This window comes from Cololabis saira, chromosome 8, assembly GCF_033807715.1.
Source record: "Cololabis saira isolate AMF1-May2022 chromosome 8, fColSai1.1, whole genome shotgun sequence".
NCBI lineage: Eukaryota > Metazoa > Chordata > Actinopteri > Beloniformes > Belonidae > Cololabis > Cololabis saira.
In genome coordinates this window covers 5,564,944-5,585,640 of record NC_084594.1, presented here as the reverse complement: position 1 = coordinate 5,585,640, position 20,697 = coordinate 5,564,944, and the positions used below count along the sequence as shown (strand labels likewise).

At 40.8% G+C, this 20,697-nt stretch overlaps 1 protein-coding gene across 1 annotated transcript in view; it reads right to left on the bottom strand.

Annotated features, from left to right (window-relative positions):
- Positions 1–5,715: 5,715 nt before the first annotated feature.
- Positions 5,716–20,697, bottom strand: part of LOC133448254 (14-3-3 protein beta/alpha-1) — a 36,134-nt gene continuing 21,152 nt past the window's right edge. Inside the window, exons 3-7 of the mRNA XM_061726615.1 lie at positions 20,068–20,208; positions 12,796–12,919; positions 10,169–10,332; positions 7,213–7,308; positions 5,716–6,457 (exon numbers count right to left, since the gene is read on the bottom strand). Coding sequence (XP_061582599.1) covers positions 6,401–6,457; positions 7,213–7,308; positions 10,169–10,332; positions 12,796–12,919; positions 20,068–20,208 — 582 coding nt within the window. The 3' untranslated portion in view covers positions 5,716–6,400. The remainder of the gene's footprint in view (positions 6,458–7,212; positions 7,309–10,168; positions 10,333–12,795; positions 12,920–20,067; positions 20,209–20,697) is intronic.

The following is a 20,697-nucleotide window of genomic DNA, read 5'->3' as shown; positions in this document are numbered from 1 at the left end:
GCCGTGAGTCAGCTCTAAACCTCTAAACCTCGCCCTCGGGAAGAGACTCCTGCGAAGGCAGGACGTGAAACTTGAGCCACCAGTCGGGCCTGGAGCGAGCCGAGCGGCAGGAGACATTTCAAACATGTTCAAACAACAGAAAGACTCGTTTCTTTTCTTTACTTTCACTGCAGAAATCAGGAGAAAACTACTGTGACGTCAGCGCCTCAAACGCATCACCGGCCAGTTAAGCCTGATTTATGGTTCCGCGTTATATCGACGCAGAGCCTACGGCGTAGGTTACGCGGCGACGCGCACGGTAATGCGTTGGTGTAACGCGGAACCATAAATCAGCTTTTAGACGCACAAACTGCGACGGAAACAGTTTACACACTCAAAAGCGGGAATGTTCACCCACGTTTTGTCTTTTTTTACTTAAAAAGTATATATATGATACTTATGGTCCATAAGTATCATATATATACACTTTAGAGTTTACTATAGGTATATACTTTAGTAGGGTTGCCACCCGTCCCTTGATAAATTGATAAATACGGAATGGTTCCGTATTATTAATTATTATTAAAAGTTGCGTCCAGTATTTAACTATGGAGGATTTTTTGTGCCAAATTAAATAAATAAATACATCATTAATTAATTAAAATGGGAATGAAATATATCAATTAAATGTGTCATTAATTAATTAAATGCAGTTTTACATTTCTTGATTCACACGCAACATGAAATAATTAATTAAATGTGTCATTAATTAATTAAATGCAGTTTTACATTTCATGATTCACACGCAACATAAAATCATTAATTAAATGTCATTAATTCATTAAATGCTGAAATAATAAATATATTTTTTTACTTAAAATGAATTGTATTTTAATTAATTAATGACATTTTTAATTCTAATTGTAATTAATGACACATTTAATTAACTAATGATATATTTGATTCCCATTTTAATTAATTAATGATGTATTTATTTATTTATTTAATTTTGGCACAAAAAATCCTCCATATTGAACCGGACATATATTATGCTCTTATTTATTGATGTATTGATGTAATATACAGGTGAATGTCGGAAAATTTGAAAATATTGCAAAACTTCATTCGTAGTAAATTCAACTTAAGGGGAAACAAATGCATTATTTCCCACTACATGCAAAGTGAGATATTTCAAGCCTTTATTTGTTATCATTTTTAGTGATTATGGCTCACAGTTTATGAAAACCCCAAATAAAAAAAATCTAAAAAAAATAGAATATATTATGAAATCAATAAACAATTAAATCATCAGAATTATAACAAATAAAGGCTTAACATATCTTGCTTTGCCTGTAATGAGACTATGTCATGTATTAGTTTCACCTTTTAAGTTAATTTATTGAAATAAAATTAACTTTTACACCATATTCTTCACCTGTTCTACGTCTGGGCTGATGTGGACATACTGTACATAGGAGGATATTTTAGTTGCTAGTATGGTTGTCTGTCTGTACACCCATGCAAGTTCAATGCTATTAAAGCACTTTAAATCAAAGCGTTTTGTTTTTTCATATAAAATAAATACATTTCTCTGCAGTTTAGACGTTTTGGGGATGTGCTTTTTTTGGCGCCTGCACTGCTGAAATCGGGGCGTCCCTTATTTCTATTTCTGAAAGGTGGCAACCCTACTTATGGATCCCTTTTTTTTTATTTTAAGTCATTGTGAATCTGCAGGCGAGCCTGATTTCCACCCCCATGTTAAACCCCGCCCACACCTGACGTAGCCACGCCCACCAGACAGAGGCCCCGCCTACACCTGCACACAAACACATTCATGCATGAACGTGGTCTGACCGGTTTTAACACAACACTGTTAATACCAAGAGTAAATGTGGCAAAGGGCACTATTTAGTCTACGGTTATGACAGATGCCGAAATGTGAAAGTTCATGATGTTCTGCCCCTATGTGGTCAGAAATGGTATTGCTCCACTTGCACAGAGATATTCTACATACTAGTTAGGGCCTTCGCACTTATAGTGCGAAGGCCACATTATATGATGTTCTCATTTTTCTTCCAACGAAAGGAAGGCCTTTTTTCCCCCTAAACGTTCCCCAAAAGTCACCAAATTTTGCACCAAGCCAGACCTGGTGAAAAATTAGAAAATCAGTACACACCTGTATCATGTTGCAACTTAAAGAAAAGTCTCTTGGCACCATGGCCCAAACCCAACAGGAAGTCGGCCATTTTGAATTAATCGTGTAATTTTGGCGCAATTTATGCCATTTCTTCGGCCGTTAATGCGGCCCGAACCGTAACGTGCACCCAAGTGTGTTATACATCAAAATGTGCGTCTCCATCCTGCGACGACGGGCATTACTTTTCTCAGTCAAAAGCGTTACCGTGGCGACGATAGACGCCAAAAAGCGCGCCCTCCCCTTCATCTGATTGGTCCATATTTGATAGTTCCCCAAAAGTCACCAAATCTTGCATGCAAGCCAGGCCTGGTGAAAAATTTGATATTTAATGGTTTGCATTAATGGGCATGACCTAAGGGCTCAACAGCGCCCCCTAGAAAACTTTGTGCCTCAAGCCCCACAATACGGTTTGTACGTGCACGAAAATCGGTACACACCTGTATCATGTCGCAACTTAAAGAAAAGTCTCTTGGCGCCATGGCCGAAACCGAACAGGAAGTCGGCCATTTTGAATTGTGTAATTTTGCCACAATTTATGCCATGTCTTCGGCCATTAATGCGGCCTGAACTCCAACGTGCACCCAGGTGTGTTATACATCAAAATGTGCGTCTCCATCCTGCGACTACGCGCATTACTTTTCTCAGTCAAAAGCGTTACCATGGCGACGCTAGACGCCAAAAAGCGCTCCCCCCTTCATCTTGGTCGATATTGGATAGATCCTATTTTCTGCCATAACTTTTGAATGGTTTGATCTACAGGACTGCCTCAGAAAATTAGAATATTGTGATAAAGTCCTTTATTTTCTGTAATGCAAAAATGTCATACATTCTGGATTCATTACAAATCAACTGAAATATTGCAAGCCTTTTATTATTTTAATATTGCTGAAAATGGCTAACAGTTTAAGAAAACTCAAATATCCTATCTCCAAAAATTAGAATATTCTGGGAATCTTAATCTTAAACTGTAAGCCATAATCAGCAATATTAAAATAATAAAAGGCTTGCAATATTTCAGTTGATTTGTAATGAATCCAGAATGTATGACATTTTTGTTTTTCTAATTGCATTACAGAAAATAAAGAACTTTAACACAATATTCTAAATTTAATATTCTAATTTTCTGAGACAGTCCTGTGTATATGTATATATATATATATATATATATATTTTTTTTTTTTTTTTTTTTTTTTTTTTTTTTTTTTTTAAATTGCATTACAGAAAATAAAGAACTTTATCACAATATTGTAATTTTCTGAGACAGTCCTGTACGAGTTATTATTAAAGTTGTTGTATGAGTGTAGCAACGATGCAACATTTCTGTAACTTATTACCAGAATAAAGATTTTAGGTTTTCATATTTTTACTGGTTTAAAAGAAAAAAAACAAGACACTTGTTGCACAAAACTCAAAATGTTGAAACCCCAAGAATAAGAATTTGCATCGTGCTGCATTTGAATAAACCGTCGGGCCCAGATAAGACCGCGTCCTTCTGTTATCCTGATGAATATTTGCATTTTTCTCTGTTCCCGATCGTCGCTGCCCGGGGCCGGCCAGGTGTGAGGGCCAGGTGTGACGGCCAGGTGTGCTGCTCAGGTGCAGCGCTGAGGGTTGCCGGTTCCAATCCCGGCCCTGGATCTTCTCCTCCCAGAGTCCGTAAACGCTGATTTTAAATTCCAAGCCTCCGGGAGCCTAAAAACCGTGAAGAAACGTCCCCGACATGCTGCATGCACCTGGACTTAGACCGACAGAAAACCTGCCAACATGCGGCTCCAACCGGGAATAAAGACCGGGCTCGTGTGGAACTGATAAAACCTTTATTTCACTTTAAATTGTCTTTTACATTTTGTCCTGTTTATTACATGTAAGGTGAAACTAGAGTTGGGAGGTTTTTTTTTCTGCTTTTTTTCTTTTTTAAGACATACACAAATCTAGTATTACGTCAATAACCAGGGAGGGGGGACGGGACTGAAAGGGGGAATTTTTTTTTTTTAACCATTTTCTCATTTTTATCGGTGTCCTTAAGCTAAAATTTCACAACCACGTGCACGCTAAGAAATAAAACCGTCACAGAAGCAAACTTCTTTTTTTTTTGTGGTTATTTTGGGTTGTTTTTTTTTCTTTTTTTTATTTTAAGCAGAATACTGGTCAGTAAAAACAAAATGATTTCAGATACCAGATATACAGACAGGCTCAGCGCCACATTCACTACTGCATGGGATGTTTTTTGTGTTTTTTTCCTTATAAAGCGTAGAATAACTGTCTTTTTTGTTCAGCTAAAGAGAAAAAGGCAGGGGAGAATTGTTTTTTTTTTTCTTTTTTAAACCTTTTTAGATGTCAGTGCATGAAAATATTTGTCCCGGTAAAGAGAACCAAAGAAAAACAGACTTTTCTACATCTAGAGTGGAATGTTGTGATGTTTCGTGACAAGGTTATTGTGACACTGAGTTGAAAAGGGGAGAGAAAAAAAAAAAGAAAAACGGGTCAGCTGACGAATGTTTGGCTGCAGAGACGACATTTTAAAGAAACTGCTGCTTAAATTTTGAAGGATGCAAAAAACAAAAAGGGTAAAAAAAAAAAAAACACTGAAAAAGTACCGTTAACTTCTTATCCGAGTGTTTTCGGTGCAGTCGGACGATGACAATCCAATTTTTCTCCTTCAACACCTGCCGAGGCCTCAAATAAAGCTAAAAAAAATAATAACCGCTTCCTTATTTTCTTACTCGCTTCATCTTAAAAAGGAGTTTCACTTTTCCTACAGACGTGAGGGCGAAAAGAGCTGAACTAGGATAAAGGCGGATAAAGATTTTGAAACGAGAGTGAAGTTTCACGGTGGATTTCTGACTCCGGACTCGTCTGAAGGGAAAGCGAAGGCGTTGCATTCTTGAGCCGAAACTCCAGACTTGACTGAACTTGTCAGGAAAAAAGGGCAAAAACGAGGAAAGAGGGAGAAGGCAGGCAAAAAAAAAAGCAAAAAGAAAGAAGTAGTAGTGAACACGATCCGGTTAGAGACACCGAGGTTTTATCTGACGTCGGTTTTACAGTCGAGCATTAAAAATGCTTTACAATTTTACAGTTTTCAAAAAAACCAGAGAGAAGAGTTGGATTTGTTGTACAAACACACACAAACACACCCTGAACCCCCTCCCCCTAAAAGAAAAAGAAAAAAAGCAGAGGAAAGGAGCGCCACGGTCGCCGAAAAAGATGGAATGTTTTACATTTTGGTGCCATTTTTTTCCAAATTATTACTGTTTTAAAAGTTTCAAATTGGAACTGCGTGAAAAACGGATGAAACTCCAGGTCCCGGTGACGGAAAAAAGCCAAAAAAAGAAGCGGCGAGTGTTTTTTTTGCGTCAGTGTCACAATACAGCCTTGTGGGAGCCCCTTCTGTATAAACGCCAGCAGGAGTTTCTGCGGACCCCGGACCCCCGTCCTCCTCCTCCCCCCCATCCCTCCATCCATCCCTCCATCCCTCCCTCCCCTCGACTTTATCAGGAGGATCTGGCGGCGAAGTGGAGGAAAAACTAAGCATCACAGTGTTTGTTGAAAATAAACGGACAGTTTAATAACCTTTTTTGTTTTGTTTAAAGTGGAATAAAACCAGCCATTTCTGCCAGTACACTAAGAAAAGCCAAAAAGAGAAGGAATGGACAACTATATAAATGCATCAACTCACTAGAGAAGAGACGTTAAAGGGGGGAGAGGAGGGTGAGAACGTACTGAGATGTTAGGAAGGAGGGAGGGAAGGAGGGAGGGAGGGAATGGAGGAGAGAGATTAGACCAGGACGGGGAAAACTGGAGGGTGAGATGTTTTTCCTCGGGGATAAAAACCCTCCCAACGTCGGTGCCGCTGGTTTTATTCTGCCGGCCTACACTGGAGTGCCATGATGGAGGGATGGAGGGATGAGGGGAGGGAGAGGAAGAGAGAGGAGTAATGGCAGGGGTGATGGAGCACTATTCCTTTCCTCCCAGTTTCTTTTTCTTTTTTTTTTTTCTCTCGTCTGTGAAGTTCAGGGACTAATTCATGCTGTTGGTTATACAGAAGGGAAGTCGGGAGGCTGGGCTTGAAAAAGTGGGACGAGGGAATGAACGGGCTTTTTATGTGTACGAAGAGAGAGAGAGAAAGAGAGGAAAAAGACAAGAAAGAGGAGGAGATAAAAGGAGGAGGAGGAGGAAGGGGGGGAGAAGAAGAATGTGGGGATGGGTTAACAGTGAAGTGCGGCTCTAGTTCTCTCCGTCGCCGGTTTCACCCTCGTCTCCCTGGTTTTCTGATGTCCACAGCTGCAGGAGAGAGAGAAACACAAACAGACCGGTCAGTAAAACGGGGACCGGAGGGAAACCCGGGCCCAGAAGCTTCGGCTCCGGTGTTCTGTCGATTTCTGCTGCTTCGTCAAAAAATGCTACCGCCACATAAACCGATAGTGTGTCGATTTTTGCTACCCTATCGAAAAATGCTACCTAATGGTTTTCTACCTTTTGTAGAACTACAGTTTTACTGTGTTTTACTCCCTAAACCACTTCCTCATCTCTTGCCAGGCCGTTATTGTAAATAAGAATGTTCTTAAGGACCTGCCTGCTTAAATAAAGGCCAATGACTGAATGAATATCAAATATAAAGCAATAGAATTGGGTTTTTTCTCTCTTTATCGTATAAAGTTCACAAAGTGTAATGCTATTCATGTCATGGGTAGTGAATTTTGAAAGATCAGATACTCAATACTCCCATATTATCCATTTTAAATCAATATTTCAGGGGTAGCATCATTTGATAGTCCAGTAACGTCCTATCAAATAATGCTCCCGTCACTTAATTCATTCAGGGCACGAGAAATATCTAAAATTATCTCTGCTGGTTTGTATATATATAAATATGTATCTTCTTAGGGATTTTGAGGATGTTTCTCACCCTCAACCGCAGCGTGGACTGAAGGGATGCATAAAATTATGGGCGTGGCAAAAAAAATCGTCGAAAAGTAGCAGATCTGGACGGGTAGCCAGGATCGACAGAACACCGGCCGCCACGGCGGGATACTCACAGTCAGGTTGTCCCTTAGTAGCTGCATGATCAGCGTGCTGTCTTTGTATGAGTCCTCGTTCAAGGTGTCGAGCTCGGCGATCGCCTCGTCGAAGGCCTGGGGGGAAACGGAGACGGTTAGACCCGGCTCTGGACGTGGACCAGGGAAGAAACCATTCCTACAATAATTCCAGTACAAAAAATGATCGAGGAATCTTCTCTGCTTCGAGGAATCTTTATTTTGCAGCTCAAAGCAGGTATTTCGCCCGGGCTACGTTTAATGCGGCACAACGCGCTGACACCGCGCACGTTAAGGAAGAAGAAAGAGGCGGCGGATATGTTTGGTTTTAACTAGGGGTGTAACAATATATCGTGTCAAGAGATTTTGCAATACAAACGCGTCACGAAACGTGTCGTGGAGGTGACAAACTGTATCGCGATATTGGGTTATTAATATTAATCTATTGTGTTGACTAGAAACGGCCGCGCCTCGACCCGCGGACCAAAATCTTCCTCCGCTCAGAAGAAACTAGTACCGTTTTGAGCTCTGAACCTTTACTTATGTAAGTCTGGTGTAGAGTTAAGCCTTACCTTATTAAATTAAACCTTTTTGGGGTGGTGAGTAGGATAAACACGGGGACAACTTCTGCTGAGTTCCAGTGTACTTTAATGTCCCTCAACAGTGTAGGATTTTAGAACATCAACACAGCACCTAGTGCCGTACTGTGGCGTATCACTCCGCCCAATCTAAAACAGACTAATCACTACAGATAAACTGACTAGTGTCATTATAGTCCCTGATTTACATCACAATATAAAGAATATAGTTATACAATAATGAACCCTGAATTACCAAAATAACCTTCTTAACGAAAATAAATTATAAGGTGAGCATGAATCAATCTTTTTTATGATGTAAAATTGTATGTATTTATTTACTTTTATTTATTTATTTAATTTTAGTTGTTTTTTTTCTGGAAAAGAAAAAAGTTAAATCATACATGAGAGAAACTATTCAGTTTGTGGCTAAATATTTGTACTTGTATGAAACTGAAGATCATAATGCAAACCTGACATTTACTTTTAGTTCAGTTTGTGGAAAATGGTTGGCCTGGCTTTCTCTTTAAAACTTAAACATTTATAAAGCATTACAAACTGTAACAATAGGGCAAACGCACAGCATTGTTTTGTATTTTGTGTCTTTCAAATAAAAGACCATTTTTTCCAGTCATATGTTCCTCATTCAAGGTTGTTAAAAAAATACTGCTATAATATCGTATCATGACCTCAATATCGTGTATTGTACTGGATCACAAGATTAGTGTATCGTTACACCCCTAGTTTTAACTAAAAGAAAAGGCAGAAAATGCCAAAAGTGTGGGAGCATTTCAAGCTGGACACCAAGGCAACACTGTTACATCTTCACTGTAAGACAGAGCTGATACAACAGTAACGTCCTCAACGCTGCAGCTTCTCCACCAACACCCTGGTTACTCCGAGAGCGGAGGAACCGTCACCCGAGACACCGTGAAATTAAGTTAACGTAACGCTAATTAATGAGATTAACGTTACGGTACCTTGTTAACTTAACGTTAGCCCTGTGGAGGGCTGGGTTTCTGTTAATTATGACTGTCGATGCATTTAATCTGTAAAAACACAGAGCTGGAGAGTGATGAGGGTGAAAAATAAAAACGTAATAAAGCTACCTGGGTAGTTTTCAGTTTTATCTCTGTAGTCTTTGATGGATAAAACATCAAGTAGCGCCGGTGCCTAATGTGCTCCAATACAGCAGGTCTCATAATTTTATTTTGAACACTGCCAAAACTCAAAATCTTATCAAGACTTTAACTTAAAACTTAACTAGAACTTAAAATTAGCTTGACACAAATGAAAGTTCAATTGAAACACGTGGGAAAAACAGCTAACCTTTTAAGTGATGTGTGTTATCGGGTGTAATGGCATTTTTAGGTTGGAAATAAGAACATTTATTGGTAAGATCCTTAGTTTTTTGAGTGAATTTGGTCGACTGGTGTAAGTTCAGGGTTTTTAAATGCACAGCCATGAACCTACTGGATTATATAATTTAGTCTTAGTAATGTCAATTAACATCTAATGTATATTTAGGGCCCGAGCACTTACAGTGCGAAGGCCCTATTGTATCTGTAGGAGTTGTTTTTTTCCTCGTTTTTTTTTTATTTTTCTGACGAAAGGAGGGCCTTTTTTCCCCCTAAACGTGCCCCAAAAGTCACCAAATTTTGCACCAAGCCAGGCCTGGTGATAAATGTGATATTTAATGGTTTACATTAATGTGCGTGGCCTAATGGCTCAACAGCGCCCCCTAGAAAACTTTGTGCCTCAAGCCCCACAATACGGTTTGACGTTCATGCAAAATCGGTACACACCTGTATCATGTCACAACTTAAAGAAAAGTCTCTTGGCGCCATGGCCCAAACCCAACAGGAAGTCGGCCATTTTGAATTAATCGTGTCATTTTGGCACAATTTATGCCATTTCTTCGGTCATTAATACGGCCCGAACTGTAACGTGCACCCAGGTGTGTTATACATCAAAATGTGCGTCTCCATCCTGCGACTACACGCATTACTTTTCTCTTTCAAAAGCGTTACCGTGGCGATGCTAGACGCCAAAAAGCGCACCCACCCTTCATCTGATTGGTCCATATTTGATAGTTCCTATTTTCTGCCATAACTTTTGAATGGATTGACATAAAGACTCATGGCTGGTTTCATCTGCTAAATGTCCAGGTCTGAAGAATCTACATCAAGTCATACAAGCTTCCACTGCCGCCTGAACGTGAACAAGGGTGGAGGAACGTTCATCGCTGATTGCAGCTTTAATTATAATTGCTCTTTAACTAAACAGAAATATGTTTTATCCGATTACTGGATGTAATGTTCAGTAGAATACTGGATATCTGCAGCCCTAGTTTCCCCCCGTAGACCCGGATGTTCCCCCACCTGCTTGGCCAGGGAGCAGGCCTGCTCGGGCGAGTTGAGGATTTCGTAGTAGAAGACGGAGAAGTTGAGGGCCAGGCCCAGCCGGATGGGGTGCGTTGGCTGCATGTCCTTCTTGCTGATGTCGAAGGCGTCCTGGTAGGCCTGCTGAGAGTTCTCCACCGTGTCTGCAACACAAACACAGTTAGTGTTAGCTCGCTGCTCAGGGAGACGATGCACAGTCCCCCCCGTGACAGCTCAGCGTCAACACACGCTTTTACGGCAACCGATCGCCCGGGCCGGCGGGGACAAACACCAACCACACTTCGGATAAAAACGCTCAGAAACAAGATCTCCCTCAGCGGGACGTCTAAATTTAAGACTTTAATACCATTTTAAAACTAAATTTAACCTTTGTGCTGTCTTCAGGTCAAGGAAGGAGGAAGAGAAGAAGGGAGGAAGAGAGGAAGGAAGGAAGGAAGGAAAGAAGGAAGGAAAGAAGGAAGGAAGGAAGGAAGGAAGAAAAGAAGGAAGGAAAGAAGGAAGGAAGGAAGGAAGGAAGGAAGGAAGGAAGGAAGAAAAGAAGGAAGGAAGGAAGGAAGGAAGGAAGGAAGGAAGGAAGAAAAGAAGGAAGGAAAGAAGGAAGGAAGGAAGGAAGGAAGGAAGGAAGGAAGGAAGGAAGGAAGAAAAGAAGGAAGGAAGGAAGGAAGGAAGGAAGGAAGGAAGGAAGGAAGGAAGGAAGAAAAGGAAGGAAAGAAGGAAGGAAGGGAGGAAGGAAGGGAGGAAAGAAGGAAGGAAGAAAAGAAGGAAGGAAGGGAGAAAAGAAGGAAGGAAGGGAGAAAAGAAGGAAGGAAGGAAGGAAAAAAAATTAAGAGGAAAGAAGGAAGGAAAGGAAGGAAGGGGAAAAAAGAATGGAGGAAGGAAAGGAGAAAACAAGGAAAGAATGTAAGAGGGGAGAAAAGAAGGAAGGAAATGAGTAAGGAAGGAAGGAAGGAAGGAAGGATGCCAGATCTGGCAGGTTCCAGCCCAAACGTAAACGATGTAAAACCCACCGAAATAATGAAAAAACATTCCAAATCACACATTCTCTCTGTTGAAACCCTCAATTATTAAATGCATAAAACATTTCAAGCTTCACAACAACTAAATTCTGATTGCTACTTTATTATATCTTGATATAATAAATGATCTATCTCAAAAAAAGTTCAGGCTCTAAACAAAGACTACAATTTAATTCAGTAGATTAAATGAAATATTAGTCAGTTTATTGTGTAAGTTTCTACTTTTCTCTGCCATAATGGAAACTTTTTTTGTGAATAATTTCTCCTAAATATTTAGTAAAAACCAGGAAAAGCAGCACAAGTTTATATTCTTCAGCCCAATTGTGCTGAAACTTGCCCAACCTGGCAACACAGATTTAGAACCTCTGCAGGAGATTCTCCTCAAAACGATGAACTTTGATGACTGGATACATTCCCTCTAAAATTAAGACCCTTGGATTGAGATTTAATATAAATTAAGACAATTTAAGGCCTTATTTGATCAAAAGTCAAGTTAAAACACACGGGTGTGGCTGCAGCTCATCGTTCAGGCCAAACCCGAGCAGATGCCGGAGCTACAGGGGAAATTACAGCCTCACAGGGGCGTCAAAAGCAGTCACCGTTTCCATGGCAACAGAAAACCCTGGCGTCCAATCGGCTGTCTGATCAGCGTTGCACGTCAGGTGTTGCCGACTCGGCTTTTATTTCCTCGCTGCTTTTATTCAGTCACAACTCGGAGAGAAAGAGAGAACAAAAACACACGAGGGTGCGCCGGCTTATCGCCATGACGACCTGATGATCGATCGCCTTGGAAACGGACACCGTGGGCTACGGTCGCCTGGCAACCGCCTCACTGCGTCAAATCAGGGACTCTTAACCCTCGTGATGTCAAGGAAGGAGGAAGGGAGGAAAGAAGGAAGAAAGGAAGGAAGGAAGGAAGAAGAGGAGGAAAGAAGGAAGGAAGGAAGAATGGAGGAAGAAAAGGAAATGAGGAAAGAAGGGAAAAAAGAAGGAAAGGAAAAAAGAAGGAAGAATGGAAGGAAGGAAGGAAGGGAGAAAAGAAGGGGAAAAAAAGAAGGAAGCGAGAAAAGAAGGGAGGAAAGAAGGAAGGAAGGAAGGAAGGGAGAAAAGAAGGAAGGAAGGAAGAAAAGAAGGAAGGAAGGAAAAAAGAAGGAAGGAGAGAGCAGGAGGAAAGAAGGAAGGAAGGAAGGAAGGAAAGAAGGAAGGAAGGGAGGAAAGAAGGGGAAAAAAAGAAGGAAGGGAGAAAGGAAGGAAGGAAAGGAAAAAAGAAGGAAGGAAGGAAGGAAGGGAGAAAAAGAAGGAAGCGAGAAAAGAAGGGAGGAAAGAAGGAAGGAAGGAAGGAAGGGAGAAAAGAAGGAAGGAAGGAAGAAAAGAAGGAAGGAAGGAAAAAAGAAGGAAGGAAGGAAAAAAGAAGGAAGGAAGGGAGGAAAGAAGGAAGGAAGGAAGGAAGGAAGGAAGGAAGGAAGGAAGGAAGGAAGGAAGGAAGGAAGGAAGGAAGGAAGGAAGGAAGGAAAGAAGGAAGAAATTGAGACAAGAAGGAAGGAAGGAAAGGAGAAAACAAGGAAACAAACACACACACACGGTGCTCACCCTTCTTGGAGTTCCCAGACGCCACCTCCGACAGGTATCTGAAGTAGTCTCCTTTCATTTTGAGGTAGAACACCTTGCTCTCCGCCTGAGATGCGTTGGGGATGAGGAATTTGTCGAGCAGGTTCTGAAACACAAACGAGCAGCAGGTTTTTCACCAGCGGGGTCGAGGAATCCTCTCAGAGAAAACACCAACGCCAACGTGACGGCTAAAAACGGCACCGACACCTCCCTGGATTGTTTTTATAACCTAAAGCGTTCCTAAGTGCCTTCGTTTAAGGCCCAGTCCCAACCCCCCCCTACCCCTCGTTTTCATCCCTACCCCTAAATTGTGCGCCTTCCCGTGAGGGTAGTGGTTCCCAATTCCTCTTTCCACCTAAGGGTAGTGGAGAAAACTAGTGTAGTGGCTGAATCTGTCCCTACGGAGCGAGGGTTTTCCGATCCTCACTAGTTTGATCTAGCGACCAAAAAATTTCCCAGAATGCTTTTCGTCGTCATTTGCGGACTGAATAAAAAAAAAAAAAAAAAAAAAATGGCGGACATTTCTTATTTTTTAGTGAATAAAAATCAATATTTTGAGTTAGTTTCTGCATAAAAATGAGTTTTGATTACATTTCTAGCGAGAAATATATATTTTACTTTCATAATATTCACTCAGTCAATGTACATAATCACTTTTTCGACAGTTTTTTGCAACCTCGCCAGAATAAAGGCGGATTTATGGTTCCGCGTTACACCAATGCAGAGCCTACGGCGTAGGTTACGCGTCGACGCGCGCCGTACGGTGCACGCCGTACCCTACGCCGTCGATTTAACACGGAACCATAAATCAGCTCCGGAGCCGGCAGGCAGAAATCCCGAAATTTTCGGAGCAAATTTCTTAACAGGTGTAGCTACAACTGTTAGATTTCATCTATTAAACCAACATTTATCTTCCTAAATGATTTATTTCAGCCAGCGGTAATTCTCCACAGAGCTGCAGGTTTCTCCCCCGGGACGACGGCGCGTTGACCAGGCGATCAATCCTGTACGTGAGCTGCTGCTGCTGCGTCCCGGTCTCATCCCGAAAACATCAGATCAAATTTCTTAACAGGCGTTATTTGGATAAACTGAGCACAGGTTGGGGATCTTAACGCTTACTTTTACTAGGCCTGTGTTGAAAAAAATCGATTCTCCGATTTTAAATCGATTCTCATATTAATTCCTAAAAATCGATTCATATGTCCAAAGATCGATTAAAAAAAAAAAAAAATTTCATTACATTACAACTTTTGGTACTTTTTTGTTTATGCCTAAAAAAGGAATATTTTGTTGGACACGAGAATAACTGGTGCCATGTTTTTGCCTTTAAATATGTTTAAAGGTATGAAAACATTAAAGTTTTCAGTTATAATTGCATACATTGTCTATATTTATTTGCTTTATATACTGTCTTGGGGTGACATTTGCATAAATGTTAAAAACCAAATTCTCATAAATGGGAAATGGGATAAATTGATAATTCTACTCCACGATGTTTCTGTTCTTCAGTTCTATCAGCATTCTGGGAGCTGATTGGTCCTTACAGCATCATTAGCTGCAATACTTGCTGTTGAATATCAATATAATACTAGTATTAATATGTTGCAGAACTAGACAGTCTTATAATTCATGCAACAGCTGAATTATTAACAATAACCCAAATCAATATCGGATCAAATCTTGATAATCGATTCTGAATCTTAAGAATCGGAATCTAATCGATTCTTGACATTTGAATCGATCCCCAGCCCTAACTTTTACGCCTGAAAAAATATTAAAACTTAATAAAGTGCCATATTAACAGCGCTACAGCTGAAATTAAAACAGCTTTTGGCTCTCAGCTTCCTGATCAGGGTAGGGATGAAAACGAGGGGTAGGGGGAGTATTGGGACAGGGCCCTGGGAAGATTTCAAGTGCCCTAAAATCTGTCCCTTCTTTTTTAGGGCTAGTGAAGAAAAGAAGGGCGTGTATTGGGATTGGGTCTAAAGAGAGACAGAGAGAGAAATATGTGGATTTCCCCGGCGGGCCGGCGTTTTTCTTCAAGCATGCGTGTCGTTCCTGTTCCTCGTGTGATGGTTTTAAAGACGGGTGTTATCCCGATCATGTGACCCCCCCGGAGCGTCTCCTCACTGAGACCGGCTTTGTTGCAGTGATTACATTTAGACGTCGCCGCAGAGCCAGAGGTCGGCTCTAATCTGCTGACTCCACTAACCTGTCCTAGGAGCGTCCCGCAGACACGCAGAGGCCTCGACTTCACTCACAGTGTGCTCGCTACTTTAGTGGTAACGCGCTGGAATTACACCCACAATGCCGCTCTGTTCGCAGCCCACTCCCAACATGTGACACCGACGGGACTTTTTTAGATACAGTTTTTCCCCCGGGAGGATAAAATTCCTGTTTGCTTTTAATCACTCGGGCGGTAAGAGATAAATATCAACTGCAAGAAATTTCTACACTATTTTGGCTTCAGGCCCCATAAAATAAGCAATAAATGCTCTAATAATGTACAGGACTGTCTCAGAAAATTAGAATATTGTGATAAAGTTCTTTATTTTCTGTAATGCAATTACAAAAACTAAAATGTTATACATTCTGGATTCATTACAAATCAACTGAAATATTGCAAGCCTTTTATTATTTTAATATTGCTGATTATGGTTTACAGTTTAAGATTAAAATTCCCAGAATATTCTAAATTTTTGAGATAGGATATTGGAGTTTTCTTAAGCTGTAAGCCATGATCAGCAATATTAAAATAATAAAAGGCTTGCAATATTTCAGTTGATTTGTAATAAATCCAGAATGTAGGCCTGTGTTGAAAAAAATCGATTTTCTGATTCTAAATCGATTCTCATATTAATTCCTAAAAATCGATTTGTATGTCTAAAGATCAATTTTTTTTTCTCATCATTACATTTTTGCCTGGTGAACTTTAATCCCAGAGCTGTTGCAATTTCTTTCCTTTTTTTGCACTTTAAATGGATATTGAAATGCCTATTTGAGTTATTTATTTCTTAGTTATTTCACAATAATTATTGTGAAATTATCATTTCAATAGTTATTTTACAGTCATATAATCCAGGCAACACTAACCCAAATCAATATCGAATCGGATCAAATGGTGATAATCGATTCTGAATCTTAAGAATCGGAATCGAATCTTGACATTTGAATCGATACCCAGCTCTACCAGAATGTATGACTTTTTTTTTTTCTTTTTAATTGCATTACAGAAAATAAAGAACTTTATCACAATATTCTAATTTTCTGAGACAGTCCTGTATAATAATAATGCACCTAATGGTGGTTCTGGTTCGTAAAGGTTCAAACTTCCCCAGAGACTGATAATCACGTCTTTGTCCACGTCAAGACTCGGCGAGACGCTTTGGTTTTTAGAGGAAGCTGCTTTTAGGAAAGTCTGAGCCGCGTTCCCGACGAGGAAGTTCGGCTTCTCGCCGGGTTTTCCAGGCTGGAAGTTCGAAACATCGCAGCACGAGAGCAGCGATCGTATATCAGTCTGGTCGTCATCGGTTACAGGAAAAAGTATAAAATGTAGTTTACATTTAGTTTGAGTCCAGTTTGCACGTACAGGACTGTTTTAGAAAATTAGAATATTGTGATAAAGTTCTTTATTTTCTGTAATGCAATTAAAAAAACAAAAATGTCATACATTCTGGATTCATTACAAATCAACTGAAATATTACAAGCCTTTTATTATTTTAATATTGCTGATTATGGCTTACAGTTTAAGATTAAGATTCCCAGAATATTCTAATTTTTTGAGATAGGATATTTGAGTTTTCTTAAACTGTAAGCCATGATCAGCAATATTAAAATAATAAAAAGGCTTGCAATATTTCAGTTGATTTGTAATGAATCCAGAATGTAAGACATTTTTTCAGAAAATGAAAGAACTTTATCACAATATTCTAATTTTTTGAGACAGTCCTGTACATTATTAGATCATAACAGAGAAAGTTGGTGGTTGCCATGACGACAGCCGGAGCAGGGAGGCCCAGATCTGCCTGCGTGTTCCTGGTTGCCACGGTTACGTCCCCGGGGACGTCCAGGGGTCAGGAACAGATCCATCAACATCTGTATCATTTTATTAAAAACTAAACTTATTAGGACGGGTCTCACTTTAAAATAAGAGATAAATTACAACACAACTCCCTATTTGGCTGAACTAGTCTACGAATCAGAAGTTTTTACGCGTTTAAGGACTAAAAATAAGGAGCAAAACTTCGGTTTACAGCGAACTCTCGCCGCTGTTGGGAATTGTCAGATTTCATAATCAGGAATAGAAACTCGCCGTTCATCATCGATGCCCTTTAGCACAAAAAACATGTCTTTTACGAAAGCAGCTCGTCTAAACGCCTCAATAAGAACATTTTCTCGTTGAGAACGAGGTCAAAATGTCGGTCGTAAAACATCCTGAGCAGCAAAATGAGAAGAAACGGGTGAAAAAACCAGCGGAGGGCTGTTAATCTGCAGGAAAACACACCGTCACACACGGATCCAGGATCCCTCTTTTATTTATTCATTTATCTATCGTCCTGATCACTACGTTCAGTCACATAGTTGTGGTTTCTGGGGTGGTGATGTCTCTCTGTCCCCGAGCCGGCTGCTACTTTAAGGACAGCTCCTCCACCCATCCTCTCCTCTCCTCTCCTCTCCTCCCTTCATTCCTGCAGCACCACATCACCGCAGAAGCTTCAGGATGGTGTGACCTTGAAGATATTATTAGAAGTCTGCTCATGCGCTAGAAAAGCGGCGTCTGCTTTGACCTTGAACGGTTTCTATTCCTCCGTCAGGACTCCAGGGTGAGGACGGTGGGGGGGGACCTGAATCCTGAATCCTGCTCACGTTAACGTTAAAGGCTCGGAAATTACAGAGCGAGTGTTTAAGACAAAAGAGTTGGACTTTTACCGAGTCTGGGTCGAGTCACAGCTTCGGTTCAGCCGGCGTTTAGTGAGCCCTCAAATACATCTCTAGAGTCTTTAACGTCAAAATCAGCCTTTAAATATGAGCTTGAATTCTCATTGGCTACTATAGAGTCACATGTCTAACATTTAATCAAAGGTTTATGCACAAATATCACTTTATGGGATCTTTTCTAAGGTTTAAGGTTTCTAAGGTTCTTTCTATAGATCTGTTTTTCTTTTATCCTATGTAACTTTTTTATCCTGTAGCCTATGTGATTGTTTTTAACCCTTGCCACGAGTACTTGTGCTTATGTAGGAATTTGTTTTTATTATTGTACTGCATGTAAGGATGCGTGGACTGTGATTTTTGCACTTGCACTTTTGTGCTCCCGCAACGAAGTTCCTAACGGAAAAATAAAGTACTTTTGAGTTTGAGTTTGAGTTGAAGATTCAAGAGGATCGTTGTGGTGTTAATTATTACCGACATTCCCACCCCGACCTTTACTCAATACTATATATGTTAGCGTCCCTCTTTTGATCCCCTATTTACCGTTTACCGCTTGTTATTAAACGAAAAGGGGGGAAAAGAAAAGAAAATCACGTTTGTAACACCAGGTATTCCCATAATGCAACAGCTGGTACGAGCAACAATTGTGGCCCATTTTTCTTTACAGCAGAAGCTTTGATTTGAGCGTCAGCATATTCTCTCAAGGTCACAGCCCTTCAGCCGGGGTTTATGGTCTGGAATTAGACTCATGTTTTACCCTCTTGGCGGTGTGTTAACACACACCAGCAGCACCAGGCTAAAACCAACCCTCTCAAATCCTACCGGGGGGTACTTGGTGTTGCCCCTCACGGCTTCTGGGGTGGTATTTGCCTAATTTCAGGATCATTGGCCACGGTTACGTGATGTTTTTTAATTCGGAATTAATTATTCCGAATTAAACTACTTTCCATCGAGTTTACATGGAAATAGTAATTCTGAATTGAGTTTTACATGGAAAACACGTTTGATCGGCTTTATCCAATTCCTCTTAAGGTCTTTTAATTATTTCCAGCTCCTCCAAGCTATTTATTAAATAAATGGTCTCTGCTCTTGACCAGCGTTTACTACGTGCTGCATCTTGAAACTTTGTTCGGAAAACAAGCCCAGCGCGGAATATAAGCGTCATGGAGACAGACGGGCGAAGGAACGAGCAGAAAGAAAGACCGGAATTAATTTAAAGAGGAATGAGTGGCTGTGTCCAAAATCCCATACTTCCACCCTAATGAGTAGCAAAATGAGTATGAGATTTTTTAGTGCGTCCGAAACATTAGTACGTACTCAATAGTAGCTCTATCCATACTCATTCTGGAGAATATCTTTAGTATGGATTGATGGACACTAGCCGAGCAGAAACTTCCCACAATGCAATGCAGCGGCGTTTGGTTACTTGGTTTGGTTAGTATAATATTAAGTATAATAATATTATTATATAATATTATTATAATATTCGTATTTAATAATATTATATAATGTCATCTTGTTTCGGCCAGAATAAACGGGAAAGAGCGGTGCTGCTACTGCGACAGGTTACCATGGTAACAACTCCCCCCCCTCCCTATGGCAGGAAGTGACGTGTGCGCTCTTAGTAGTACGTCTGAATTAATGCACACTACTGATATTTACGCAAAAGTGTGCCGAATTTAAGTATACTTTTTAGTATATACTTTTTAGTATGGCATTTCGGACGCACCGAGTGTTTACATGATCGCGGAATTATTCTATTCGGATTAAAAAAACAGAATAAACCAGCCACTTACTTCAGAATTAAGTTTAATTCGGAATGGCCATTTTCATTCGGAATTAGGTGTTTAAATCGGATTACATTTTAATTGTGAATTAAAGAGGAATTAAACTTCCCTTGTAAACGCAGTCATTGTTTTGTTTTTTTTTTTAGAAAGAAAAGATCCATACAAAAAGAAGAAAACTAATTTTTGCACATTAACAAAATCACTTGCGCCCTGAACCTTTTCCGGACCGATCGCTGCAGCGACATGATTCCAGTGGAACTCGAGCACCAGTAGCAACACGCCCACCATCCCCCCCCAGGGCTCACGCTCAGCACTAAACTATTTCATGACTCGTCTCCTCCCGAGCCGCCTCGTCTCTCCGCTTCTCCTTCAAATTCAGACGATATCAGAAGCAGATTAAAGCTTTTGTGACGATCTCACACCTCACCCCGCCCACCTCGCCCACCTCGCCCTGCCACTCCCTCTCACGCCCGGCTCTAACCGCCCCGTCCCGGCTCTAACCGCCCCGCCCCGTCCCGGCCCTCGGGCTCGTACCAGCACGTCGTGGCAGATTTCTTGGAGCTCGGCCTCGATCTTCACGCGGTAGTCACGGGCCATCTGCTGTTTCTTCTCGTTCCCCTCCGTCTTCTGCTCGATGCTGGAGATGACGCGCCAGGATGAACGGCGAGCGCCCACCTGAAAGAGACAGGAAGAGAACGACATCAGAAGAAGAAAAAAAACATACAAAACTGCAAAGCTGAACAAGTTCAGACTGACCAATGACGGGGCCACATTTTACTGGACGTCTAAGTTAGATTTAAGACTTGTGCTTCAGGTCAAGGAAGGAGGAAGAGAAGAAGGAAGGAAGGAAGGGAGAAAAGGAAGGAAGGAAGGAAGGAAGGAAGGAAGGAAGGAAGGAAGGAAGGAAGGAAGGAAGGAAGGAAGGAAGGAAGGACGAATGAAAAGAAGGAAGGAAGGAAGGAAGGAAGGAAGGAAGAATGAAAAGAAGGAAGGAAGGAAGGAAAAGAAGGAAAGAAGGAAGGAAGAAAAGAAGGAAGTAAGGAAGGAAGGAAGGATGGAAAGAAGGAAGGAAGGAAGGAAGGAAGGAAGGAAGGAAGGAAGGAAGGAAGGAAGGAAGGAAGGAAGAAAAAGAAGGAAAGAAGGAAGGAAGAAAAGAAGGAAGTA